The sequence below is a fragment of the Salpingoeca rosetta genome (genome assembly GCF_000188695.1).
Source record: "Salpingoeca rosetta unplaced genomic scaffold supercont1.11, whole genome shotgun sequence".
In the NCBI taxonomy this organism is placed as follows: Eukaryota; class Choanoflagellata; order Craspedida; family Salpingoecidae; genus Salpingoeca; species Salpingoeca rosetta.
Window position 1 is genome coordinate 338,853 of NW_004754923.1, and position 12,500 is coordinate 351,352.

Consider the following 12,500-nt stretch of genomic DNA (forward strand, 5'->3'; position numbering starts at 1 on the left):
TGCCTGTTGCGCCAAACGTCAGCCGGTCCGGCTGCATGCACGCGTTGTAGAATGCACGCACACGCTCTGGTGCGTGGTCAGGGAAAGGAGCGGTGGTGCATGGTGATGGTGGTGGTGATGAGCACATGTGACAGGAGGGGCTGAGGGCAGTTTGGGAAATTGGGGGTCAGTACGTTTGGGAAGCGTAGAAGCCCCCAGAACAGCGCTCCATCCCGCATAACAATACTCACACGCACACGCACACACGCAAGCACGCACACGCACACTCACACCACACGCAAGCAAGCACGCACATGCACGCTCACGTTACACGCACTCCACGCAAGCACGCACACGCACACACGCAAGCGCGCACACGCACGCTCACGTTACACGCACTCCACGCAAGCACGCACACGCACACTGCACACGCTTCCTCTCCTGCTTGCTGTGCAGACCTGGCGTGACGCCGACCACCTCGTCCTTGGTGCACACGGAGCGGTTCCCGATGGTCCTCGACGCAAACGCAGCCTGGAACGCGCAGCAGGTGTGGCGCGCGTGTGATGGAAATGTGAGTGTGACGTGACTGTGCGAGCGGGGTGAAGCAGCGAGTATGTCCTTTCTCGTGAATCTCCCCCAAACGCACACACATGTACCCTGCTCCTCCTTGTTGCTGAAGTTGTCGACCACCACCACTGCCACCACCAGCACGACTGCCAACTGTCACGAGCGGAGACCTGGAAGAGGAGGTCGTTGAGGAGCGGGCGCGGGTTGTTCTGCAGCATCTCCAGCGCATAGTCGAGCATGTGGAACTGCTCGGCAACCTGCACAGATACGATAGATGATAGGGGTGGCCGCGGTCGCGGTCGTGATGATGGTCAAGACGTGGGAGGAGAAACATGTGCCCATGGTGCACAAAACAATGCACACTGGCATTCGCGCACAACACGAGCAGAATACACACACACACACACACAAATACGCACACACTCACACACACACACATACGCACACACTCACACACACAAATACGCACACACTCACACACAAATACACACAGGTGATATCCACACCTCGTCGTCGGAGAAGCGCGGGGTGCGCATGGCGTTTGCAAGGACGTCGACGACAGCTGGCAGCTGATCCGGGATAAAGTTGATGGAGTGCAAGAGGGAATCCCTGCACACATGAGGCCGAGCAAAGATGTCGGTGAGTACTTGCCATGAGCAAATGCTGCTTTGTCGGAGACACCGACCGACCCACACACGTGCACGTGTTCTCACAACACCAAAACGCAAACACACATACAGGTTCATAAACAGCATACGCACTTGTTCATTTGAGAGAGGACGTCGCCGCCAAACGCGTGAATGGCCTCAAGCACCTCGGAGTGTGTCTGCGACTCATTTGACTAAACTCGCGCACGCAGTCAGTCACAAGAAGCAAAGGGTGAACAAGCATCACACAGTTGCACACACGTGCAAGCACAAACACATCCAACCGCACACGCACGCGCACACGAACACGCGCGGACGCACACGCACGCGCGCCCAAGCGCACGGACCTTGAATGCAAGGTGTTCCACAAAGTAGCTGCATCCCTTGTAGTCGTCCTTCTCGAACCTGGGTCCTAGCTCTGTCAGTGCCGCCAGAGACGCCCAGCCCCTGCCTTGCGGCTGGGAAATGACCTTGATGCCATTGGGCAGGACGGAGGTGAAGATCTCCGGCTCATATGCTTGCGTAGCCAGTCGCCTGCGTGTGTCAGCGTGCCTGCGAGCTGCAACCGCGCTTCTGCGCGCCACTGCCCTCGCAGCAACGGCAACCACACTCGCACCCGTGCTCATGACAAATGGTTCTGTATGTGTCAAATGGGTATGCTCGTTGTCGTCCGTTTGTGTAAGTGCACGATTGCAAGCGTTCCTCTTCTCCTCCTGTCTTCTTCCTCTCCTTCCTTCTACCCTTGTCCTTCTTTCTTCCTTTCACGAAATCACAACCGCCCAAAGCCTTCGATCGCCGCCACTCTTGCCTGTTGTGTGCACCCACCCACTGCAGCAGCTCACTCTCGCTCGTGGTGTGTGTTGTTGGTGTGTGTGTGTGTGTGTGTACTTGCAGCTTCTTTCCCTTTGCTTGTTCCCGGAGAATTGACGTTTATCATTCACAAATCGTCACAACTTGGGCAGCAGCAAAGAAGCTACACAACTGCTGCGGCTGGCGCTCTTCCTTCGTCTTGTTGCTTGTTCTCGTGTGCGGTCATTTCGCCTCTTGTTTCGCCTCCACTCCACTCGCGCCTGTTGTGCCCCTTGTTCTCACTTCTTCCGACGCAGTCATCGTTGCCCTTGTCTGTCGTGCGCCGGTTTGGTTTGTTGTTTTGTTGTCTTTCTTCGCCACCCACTTTGCATCTTTCCTTCCCACCAACCAGCCAAAGCAAGCATTTCCAATTGGGAGTTGATGACTCCACCCAAAGTGGTGACTCCGTGTTTGTGGTGAGTTTGCGGTGGCGTGGCTGTTGACACACTTGTGCGCCTCTGTGAGTTAACGTGTTTGTGTGTGTGTGTGTGTGTGTGTGTGTGTGTGTGTGTGTGTGTGTGTGTGCGCCTCTGTGAGTTAACGTGTTTGTGTGTGTGTGTGTGTGTGTTGTGTATATCTTTCTTCTTGTTGTCAACATTTTGTCTCCACCATCCCCACCATCTCTGCCATCCCCCTCACAAATACACACACACACACACACAAATACACACATGCACCACACAAGCTCACATTTTGCATCCCTCTCCCCCTCCCTCTCCTGACTGCAGACGCCCACGACGGCTGCACCGCACTTGAGAGCTCTTGTGCAAGCCACGCCACCGTGTTGAGGTTTTGGGCCGGTGTGCGGCGCTTTTGCGCTGCAACATCAAGTGCTACAACAAGCGCAACGTCGTCAGCAGCAACAACAACAGCAACAGCAAATGCGGCTGCTGCTGCCCGGATTTCGCCCACACGCTCCATTCAAAATGCAGCCACGATCCCACCGCCATCAATAGCGATTGGCTACAGCACGTGTGCGTGTCGCGTCCGCACCCATGCTCGTAGGTTCTCAACGCTTGGCCTTCACAGCAGCACAGCGTCGAGTCGCAACGTGGCAAGGCAAGCCGCAGGCACATGGCTGGCCACACATCTGCTGCCACGCCATCGGCGCCTGCGCAGCGCCCCACTGCAGACGATGCGGCTCCTGGCCACCTACCGCGTGTACCTGAAGACGGCAGACGAGCGCGGTGCAGGCATCGACTCCAACGCGCTGTTTGTGCTGCGGGGTGCACAGCACGTGGAAGAGGTGATGCTGCGACCGGCTGCCGGCAGGTTTGAGCGCGGTGAGGTGGACGTCTTCGATCTGACCTTTGAAAGGTCTGTTGGCGCCATCAAGTCCATCACAGTTGCGCCCAACACGCCGCCAAAGTACAACGGATGGCTGCTGGAGAGCGTGCGCGTGGAGCAGATTGACGGCGATGACGTGATACACACGGTCGAGTTTGTCTGCAACCAGTGGCTCGGATCCACGTTTGATGGGCTGTCGAGTCCAAAAGGCGTAACGCTCCGCGCCTCAAGCAGTGACCCGCGCCTCAGGACGGGCCTCCACCTCCACTCCAGCACAAACATGCAATCACCATCTCCAGGAGCAGCTGGAGCAGTGGTCTCGTCATCATCATCGTCTTCATCGTCTTCATCGTCGTCATCACCATCATCGTCATCGTCGTCGTCATCATCATCATTGTCGTTGGCGCCGTCGCCCGGGTCAACTGGTATGACCAGCCTGACAGGCACCAGCAACGATCACAGCACAACGTCGCTTGCAGCCACGCCAACCGCCACCATGAACAGCAGCAACAGCAGCTGCACAGCCGTGCAATCACCCAACACTAGTGCCAGCGTGGACACAAACGCCTTGAGCACCGCCACCGCCACCAACAGCAACAACAGCACCGCCAGCACCAGCACCAGCAGCGACACGGACATGGTCGTCGGTGCGACGTGCAAGTACGAGCCACCACGCATCCCCGTCACAATCAAGCACTCCGCAGCAGCCATCCCGCACAAGGACAAGGTGCGGCAGGGCAAGAAGGCCGCGTGCACGCGCTGGGACGGCATCGCAGGCGAGGACGCGTATGCGGTGCGAGAGGAGGGCGGGTTTACGCTCATTGCTGTTGCAGATGGCGTGCACGCATGGGCGGAGCGCGGGATTGACAGCGGGGCCATGGCAAAGGCAATTGTGCGCGCGTGCTCGCACTTCTTCATGGAGGAGGTGGCCGAGTACAACCGAGATGTGGTGGAGGACTCGCACGCGTCTGCCGCCCCACACACTGCCGATGCAAACGCCGATGCCGCCGCCGCCACCACCGCGCTCAACAGCAGCAACAGCAGCAGCAGTCATGGCCACGAGCATGAGGAGGAGGAAGAGGAGCAACACGCGTGCGCGGGCTCAGCATACGCGACCACCACCACGACGACGACAACATCGCCGCTGCCGCTGCCGGACAACGGAGAGCGGCGGGCGCCGGATCCTGAGACGATTCTCGGCAAGGCGTGGACAGCTGTGCGTGCAGGCAACATCCAAGGCAGCAGCACCATCACGCTGATGGTGATTGACCACAGCAGCGGTCGCCTCAAGGCAGCCACGCTTGGCGACAGCACCTTTGTTGTTGTCCGCCCTCCCTCTTCATCAACAACGACCACAGCGAACGATGCACCGTCATCGCCATCATCATCACTGTCATCCTCTTCCTCCAGCAGCAACAACAACAACAACAACAACAACAACAACAACAACAACAACAACAACAACAACAACAACAATAGCAATGGGGCATCCTTCCCCACGGCGTCGCTGTATGGGAGCAGCGTGATGACACACAGCCCGCTCATTGCCTTCAAGGGCAAGATTGTCGAGCACTTCTTTGGCAAGCCGTACCAGCTCGGGCACCACGCTGCCTCCGACGCACCGGCGGACGCTGTTGTGCAAGAAACGACACTCCGCGCGGGCGACGTGGTGGTGGTTGGTACAGATGGCCTCTTTGACAACCTGCACGACTCTGAGATTGCGGAGACGGTGCTGTCTCAGGGCCCCAAGTCCATGTGGCTGAGCGCACGTGCGCTGGTTGCTGAGGCGTTTAACGCCGCAATGGACAAACTGCGGCAGTCGCCGTGGTCGGAGGTGGCCAACGAGGAGCTGGGCATGTTCTACTCCGGCGGCAAGCCAGACGACATCACCGTCGTCACCGCAGCCATCAAGTGATGCCTTTGCTGTTGCTGTGCTCTTGTGTGTGTGTGTGTGTGTGTGTGTGTGTGTGTGTGTGTGTGTGTGTGTGTGTGTGTGTGTGTGTGTGTGTGTGTGTGTGTGTGTGTGTGTGTGCGTGGGTGTGTGTGCGTGGGTGTGTCTGTGTCTGTGTGTCTGTGTCTGTGTGTCTGTGTCTGCGTGTTGTGTGCGTGCACTTGTTACTTCGTGCGTACACTTGTAACTTGTGCGCATGTATGCGACTGTGTTTCTGTTTCTCTGTTCCTCTCTGCGTATCTGCTTGCCCTTTTGGCGTGTGTGGTTCCATTTTTTCCCGCCTGCTTGAATGCTTGCAAGCTGTTAGCTCTCCATGCCCTCTCTTCACGGACTCCTGTGGTTTTCTTCTTCGCTCTCTATTTGACATGACCGTGTTATTCCCTCTATCTTCCTACAATACGCACCTTGTGTGTGTGTGTGTGTGTGTGCGTGCGTGTGTGTGTGTGTGTGCGTGTGTGTGTGTGTGTGTGTGTGTGTGTGTGTGTGTGTGTGTGTGTGTGTGTGTGTATGTGCTCTTTTGTGCACGCTCTCTTGTGCACACCTTTCTGTGCACGCATGTCTGTTGCGTTTGCCCGTTCGTGTTTTGTTGGCTGCATCGGCTCCCATTGGCTGGGATGAAGCCGTAATGCATGTGTTCTGCTGAACGTACACCTTCTTGACTCTTGAGTGCTCGAAGCGATCAGGGTTTGAAATCGTATATGGCAAAGGGGTTACGGGGCGGGTCTGTTTGTTAGGCGTGGTGGTCAGCAAGCAAGCTAGTGAAGGACAAGTCTGGGCAGAAGAGAGATCCAGGGAGATGCCGTTGCCCGAGACGCAATAAGGAGAAGGCTAACAATGGGCTGTTGCAATGAACAGGACAGGTTGGTTGCACAAGACCGAAGCAGCAAACTTGAATGAAGCGAGCATTGAGCTAACGGCACTTGACGTTGATCCGAGAATCAAGGAAGGGGAAGGCTGTGATATGCTCGCAGTGGTAGCAACCTTTGCAAGCTTGGATCAAAAACACAGAAGCACACATTTGACAAAGCAAAGCTTGTCCTTAACCATTCGTAAGAGCAGGATTAAACATCGCACGTCATCGCACGATACACACACACACACTAAATTGAGGGTACATGCATGACGCCTTAGCACATGCATTCTTGCAGCAAGGTAGAGGCGAGATTGCGAACAACGGGGGCAGGGGCATTGTCATGATGATGGCCTGGTGGCTGCACGTACACGCGCAGCCCCTCGGCAACGTGTTGGAGAATGGCGGCGGCCGTGGCTGCATCGGAATCATCATCTTGTTCAGTCTTCGACTGCTGCTGCTGCTGCTGCTGCTGCTGCTGTGAGTCAGTAGTGAGCAGCAGCTTGACCAGGCGCACCAGCTTGATGAGGACGCTCAGGCACACGGTCTGCGTGCTGCTGGGCTGGGTTCCAGTGTTCATGGCCGCAAGCACCTGTAGGGTGGCGTCCGTGCACCACAGCAGTACGGCATCGTGCCCATCCTCATCCTCCGCATCCCCCTCCCCCTGCTTGTGCTCTCCCTCGTCGGCGTGTCCACGGTGCTGTGACGGTCCCGAGTGCGGTGTTGCAGCGTGGGTGTTGTCCCTGTCGGGGTCGGTCACTGACGACAGTTTGGGGGCGGGTGCCATCTCGCGCGTGAGCTGCGCCGCCGCCGCGTCGATGGATCTGCACAGGGCCGTGACGAGGTGGCTGCTGCCCTTGTGAGTGTTGAGCGCGTGGATGAGCGGGTTGAAGTGCCCACTGCGCACAAACGCGCGGAGCTTGGCCTCCTTCTTTTGAGCGAGCGTGGTGAGGATGGCACAGCCTGCGTTGAGGATGGAAGGGATGGTGGGGTGTCGGGTCATGGCGCTGGTGACGATGTCCACAATGCCCAGCAGGGTCAGGTCGTGGCGCGTTTCGGGGCAACCCAGCACCATGGCCTCCAGCAGCTCGCAGCCGTGGCTCTGCATGACGACGTCATCCACGTGCGCGCACATGGCCAGCAGCACAGACAGGACACACTCCTTCAGCACAGCACATGCACTGGCGCCCAACTGCTGTTGCACAGCAGCGTGTTCATTTCTCCGAGCGTCGTCGTCGCCCCCGTTGTCGTTGTTCTTGCAGCTCCTCGGAGTGGGAGGGCTGGTGGATGTGGCGGACGTTCGCGCCGTGCCTGTGGTGGTTGCGGTTGTGGTTGCTGTTGTGGTTGCGGTTGTGGTTGCAGTGGTGGTTGCTGTGGTGGTTGCTGTGGTGGTTGCTGTGGTGGTTGCGGTGGCCGAGGCGAGTGCCGCCTGACAGCCCTGTCGCCGATGGGACATGTTGTAGTTCACCACGTGCTTGAGAACAAAGCACGCACGGCGCTGCAAGGTTGCATTCCACTGGTGGGCGTTCATGGCAGCGGCAATGGCTGCCAACGCAGACGGCTTCGATGCCAGGAACTGCACGGCAGATGGGTGGTCACCCGCGCCGCCTTCCTCCTGGTCGCGGTGCCTCGTGTCGCGAATGAAGACGGCCAGCTCGCCCATGGTCGCGGCCAGCGCTTCGCCGTCATCGCGCTGCTGTCGCAGATTGTACAGGAACACGGACATGCACACGGCCGTTGTGACGGGGCTGACGTTGCGTGGGGTTGGCTCAGCCTCGGTAGGGGATCCTGGCTCTGGTGCAGCTGGGTCACTGAAGATGCTGTTGTCGGTGTCGTCTTTGCTTGTGTGGGTGCTGTTGTCGTTGGTGTTGACGCGCCTCAAGCCATCACCAGTGTTGGCGTTTTTGTGGTCGTTGTGGGTGTGGCCATCATGGTTTGTGGTCGGGGTGGTGGTGTTGAGTGCCGGGCTGTTGTTGGTGCGGCTGCGAGCGACGAGCACAGCTGTAGTGGCCCGTGCGTTCGCGTCCCCCAACGGCTGTTGGGTCTTGTGGCACACGCTGCCTGCACGATTGGGCGTGGGGCTGCGTGTGGGTGACCGTGCCAAGGGGGAGTTGGGCGACACGTGCTGCAGCCCGGTCTTGGTGTGGGATCGTTTCCGCTGCGTGGTTCTGCGCACGGCCTCCACTTGGGATGCGAGCGATGACCTGAGTGCGCCCATGCTCTGCGTGCGACGCAGCATCCTGTCCTTGGGGGTGCTGGCACTTTTGTTGTTGTCGCTGGCGTTGCTGAGGTGGTGGCAATGGTGGTGGGGGTAGTGCTGCTGGCTCTTGTGTCGTGGCAGGGGGGCAATAGGCTCGGCATCGCCTTTGGCCTGCTTCGAGCCGTTACGGGTAATGGAGGCGAGCAGTGCCCTTGGATGCATAATGATGGTACCTGTGCTGTTGAGGCGGCGGCGCTGCTGCTGCTGCTGCTGTGGCTGCTGGCTTGCAGCGTGTGCATTGATGGAGATGAGGGTGATGACGGCGTCCATGACCTGCTCGGGGGGCTCGATGGCTTCTGGCGACGCTGGTGGCGATGCCGACGAAGCATGGATTGTACCCGTCATGCTGGGCATCCACACGACGCTGCAGAGACAGGGGTGCATGCAAGGGACAGTCACTGCGGTCAGAACACAACGAGACAGAGGTGGGAAAGGGGTGGTGGTGGTGGTGGCGGCGGTGGTGGTGGTGGCGGAGGAGGAGGAGCAGGAGCAGGAGTGCGCAAAGATCCGCGCGAGACATCGCGGTTCTACAAGTGTGTTGGCGAAGTACTGCAAGTGTGCCTTGTCAGATGACACACACACAAAACACACACACACACACACACACAAACACACACACCAACGCACATAACCACACATACACACACACACACACACGGACACAGTTGCACACGTGTACACGGCATACCTGTGGTGTGGGGTGAGGGAGAGAAGACATTGGGTTGACTTGTACTTGAACTTGGAGCACATGTGGATGAGCAAAGTGGGTTTCTTGGCCTCCAGGATGCATCGAAGCTCATCGTGATAGCTGAAGGCGTCGATGGTGCGCTTGCCATACAGTTTTGTGCCCAAGATGACGATGAGGGTCGCGTCCTCGATGGCCCGTTGGGTGGCCAGGCCTTGATCCACACTGTGACGGCTAAGATGAGTGCACTGCACGGAGCCCAGGTCGAGGTCCGCGATCTTCTGCTTGAGCGCGTATGCCTCCCGCCTGGCCTCAATGTCCTGAAACGAGACGAACACGCGCGCGGGCCTTGGCGCTGTTGACGATGACAGTGGCGGAGGTCGTCGTTGTGCCAGTGGTGTGTTGCTGCCCATCTTGCTAGTCAGACAGCCTGTCCGCGCTGACGACACTGGCTGGGGGGGGGGGATTGCCCGTTTCTTGCCAGCAGGAAGGTTCAACCGGTCGACTGCAACTCTTGTAACCGTTTCCTTGAGGCGAAAGCTGCGGCTTGTCGCAAGGTGGTTGGGTCTTTCTTGTTTCTTCCGGGTGTTGGATGACTGGACGGCTGGATCCAAGAGCGGGGTGGGTCTTCACTCGCGCGGTAGCGACGGTGTGATGGAGCTTGCCGTATGGGCTAGTAATGGGTGTGGTTGCAGGGCTGCTTCTTGTGGTCGGTCGTGTCCTTGGGATGAATGACGAAGGGCCGAGGTTTGTTTGTTTGTATTTGGTCATTCGAGCTGATGTGCGTGTGTGTGCGTGCGTGTGTGGTGCGAAGCTGTGTGTCAGATCTGGTCAAGAAGTGTGAGTACGAGCGAGGCACAACTACTGCGCCCAGTGCAGAGGGCGATGCTCTTTGTTTTGGTTCTTTGTTTACATTAAATTATTTCCACCCGAAAGCCACAGCAACAACAGCAACAACAGCAACAACAGCAACAACAACAACAACAGCAACTGCATGGGAGGAAGCGGGAGATTGAAAGTCCATGGCACACTCAGGGGTTTGCGTAAGACCAAACGATTGCTTGCCAAAGAAACAAAGCGTGGCGAAGTGCCTGTCGTCATCATGCACGTCACAACAAAGGGGGTTGCAGCAATCCTGCAACACCAGTGCAAGTCCGACGTCTGCTCCGACTGTTGTCCTTTGTTGTTGTTCAAATCATGTCAGCAGTCCTTTGTTGTCGTCGCGTTCATTAATTTACAGTTCATACGCTCAGGGCACTTACGTTACTTTAGCATGGAATCACAAGTGGTATGACTTTAATTTTTTAATTTGTGCGCCACAAATTCACATCAGGTCAGGCTTGCTTCGTGAGCCAAAAACTGGAGGGAGGTATCCACCGTGACAACTGACACGTCCTTTCACCAATATCTTTCAACAATGTCCGTTGCATGTCTGCACTAATGCGCACTGCTATGAGTCAACATTGCGGGGACATCGCCTGACTGACTGATTCTGGGGGCAAAGCACGCAAAAAGGCAAGAAGCCAGCTGTGCGTCATCGTGGCTCATACTCAAAAAATACATACATCAACACACCCTTCTTGGCTTGCTTGGCTGCACACGAGTGCGCACAAACACTCCCGCCACCATTCTTGTGCTTCCCACGTCCTCACCGACACCTGCTGCCGCGCGCGACCAACCATCATCCACTGCCTCCCTCTCTCTTGTTGTTGTTACACCTCTGCTTCTTATCCCGTGCGCTTTGTGTGTCACGGTCACTTTCTCTCCCTCAATCACATTCAAGCCGGTCTTCTTTTTCTCAAGCTTCCATTTCAGCATACAACAAGTACAAGTCGTGTGACCTTCACCAAAACACAAACACAAACACAATCCTCCGAGCCTGCTGCCGTCTGATCCCGACGTCTGCCTGATCTCGAGTTTGCTCTGCTGTCCTTTTGTGATCCTTCTGGTTCCCCTTTCTTCTCCCTCCACTTCGTCTCGCAACAAGCAACACCGCAACCATGGCCGCCGAAATACGCGTGATGCACCAGCATGAGACCACCATCCAAGCCAAGGTGGTGCCCGGCCTTGTGTTCTGCCACGACTCGCAGGACTTCCGATCGAAGGTGCTGCTGTCAACGCAGGGCGGGCGCAAGACCTCTGCCGCCCGCATCCTGAAGAAGAACGGCCGCCTGTGGAACATGCCCATCCCAGAAGGGTACGAGCTTGCCATGTTCTCCACGGAGGACCCGGCCATCTTCTGTGTGCCCGGTGACACCACAAACCTCGCCGACTGCACGCGCCTCAACCTCTACCGCAAGTGCCTCATGGCCGATCAAGCCGGCGTCACCTTTGACCTCACCACCACCAAGGACTGTGTGTGCGCCCTGCCCTACCGCACCTTTGGTGACGTTGCCTGGCACTTTCTCGTTGCTCTCCGCAGCGAAGGCAACCTTCACTGGTTCCTCTCAAAGGAGACGTTCACCCTCGTCAATGGTGCGCTTGCTTTTGTTTGTGTTGGTGTTTGTGTTTGTGTTTGCGTGTGTTTGGTGTTTGTGTTTGTTTGTGGATGAGTAATCGAGCACGGCTCGCGGCCTCCTGTTGCTTGTCCATCGTTGCCCCTTCTCTCTCTCTCTCACACACACACACACTATCTCTCACACACACGCGCACGCACACACACACACACACACACACACACACACACACACACACACACACACACACACACACACACACACACACACACACACACACACACGCTGGCAGATGACTCCAAGCCGACGAGGAGGCGGAAGCGCACCCCTGCAAACAAGACGGGCAACACTGGCGCAAGCACAACTTCCGCCACCGCAAATAAACAGGAGGAGTGCGACGTTGCACAGGCGCAGCAGGCGCAGCAAGCCACAGCTCAACAGCAGCAACAGGCGCCAGCCATCGTGCTTGGTTCATACGTGTACCATCGCCAAGCACCCAACGGCCCAATTGGCACCGTGATGGAGGTGGACGACACGAGCAGCCTTGCAGTTGTCTCCTGGTCCACGGGATCCCAGATCATCTACCACGTGACAGACCTCATGCCGGCCATGCCCGCAACACAGCCGCCAGCGCCCACGCCTCACATGGTCAGCAATACCGCGCCCTTCTCCATGGGGCAGCAGCAGCAACCAACACAACCCGTGCTCAACCTCGACTCGACCTGGCAGCAGGCTGAGCAGCACCAGCACCAGCAGCACCAGCCCATGCAGACACAGGGCTCCCTCGACATGTTTGTCAAGGAGGAAGAGGTTGTGCAGGCACCGTTTCTGTCCACGCCCAGCGACCTCCCAGACTTGCTGCCCGCACACCCGTCTGCGTCCACAACATTCGACACTGCACCTTTCTCCGGGTTCCAGATGCACCAGGACCAGTTTACTCAGCAACAGCAACAGCACCAGCTGCAACAA

The 12,500-nt window shown here is 57.5% G+C and overlaps 4 protein-coding genes across 4 annotated transcripts in view; 2 read left to right on the top strand and 2 right to left on the bottom strand.

The window, feature by feature from the left end:
* The window catches only part of PTSG_04766 (uncharacterized protein), a 4,336-nt gene extending 2,231 nt beyond the window's left edge, over nucleotides 1–2,105 (bottom strand). Inside the window, exons 1-6 of the mRNA XM_004994027.1 lie at nucleotides 1,541–2,105; nucleotides 1,308–1,387; nucleotides 1,053–1,155; nucleotides 717–803; nucleotides 438–510; nucleotides 1–66 (exon numbers count right to left, since the gene is read on the bottom strand). The exon at nucleotides 1–66 is cut by the window's left edge and continues 185 nt beyond it. Coding sequence (XP_004994084.1) covers nucleotides 1–66; nucleotides 438–510; nucleotides 717–803; nucleotides 1,053–1,155; nucleotides 1,308–1,387; nucleotides 1,541–1,819 — 688 coding nt within the window. The 5' untranslated portion in view covers nucleotides 1,820–2,105. The remainder of the gene's footprint in view (nucleotides 67–437; nucleotides 511–716; nucleotides 804–1,052; nucleotides 1,156–1,307; nucleotides 1,388–1,540) is intronic.
* Nucleotides 2,106–2,140: 35 nt separating this feature from the next.
* On the top strand, nucleotides 2,141–5,340 carry PTSG_12210 (uncharacterized protein). Its single transcript, XM_004994028.1, has 2 exons — nucleotides 2,141–2,458; nucleotides 2,771–5,340. Exon 2 carries the CDS (start codon nucleotides 3,178–3,180, stop codon nucleotides 5,242–5,244), a length of 2,067 nt encoding a protein of 688 aa, XP_004994085.1. The 5' UTR covers nucleotides 2,141–2,458; nucleotides 2,771–3,177; the 3' UTR covers nucleotides 5,245–5,340.
* Nucleotides 5,341–5,959: 619 nt separating this feature from the next.
* Nucleotides 5,960–9,819, bottom strand: PTSG_04769 (uncharacterized protein). Its single transcript, XM_004994029.1, has 2 exons — nucleotides 9,079–9,819; nucleotides 5,960–8,754 (listed from the first exon to the last, which is right to left on the bottom strand). Exons 1-2 carry the CDS (start codon nucleotides 9,486–9,488, stop codon nucleotides 6,408–6,410), a joined length of 2,757 nt encoding a protein of 918 aa, XP_004994086.1. The 5' UTR covers nucleotides 9,489–9,819; the 3' UTR covers nucleotides 5,960–6,407.
* Nucleotides 9,820–10,657: 838 nt separating this feature from the next.
* PTSG_04770 (uncharacterized protein) overlaps nucleotides 10,658–12,500 on the top strand; it is a 2,882-nt gene continuing 1,039 nt past the window's right edge. The window contains exons 1-2 of the mRNA XM_004994030.1: nucleotides 10,658–11,550; nucleotides 11,824–12,500. The exon at nucleotides 11,824–12,500 is cut by the window's right edge and continues 1,039 nt beyond it. Of these exons, the coding sequence (XP_004994087.1) occupies nucleotides 11,076–11,550; nucleotides 11,824–12,500 (1,152 nt within the window). The 5' untranslated portion in view covers nucleotides 10,658–11,075. The remainder of the gene's footprint in view (nucleotides 11,551–11,823) is intronic.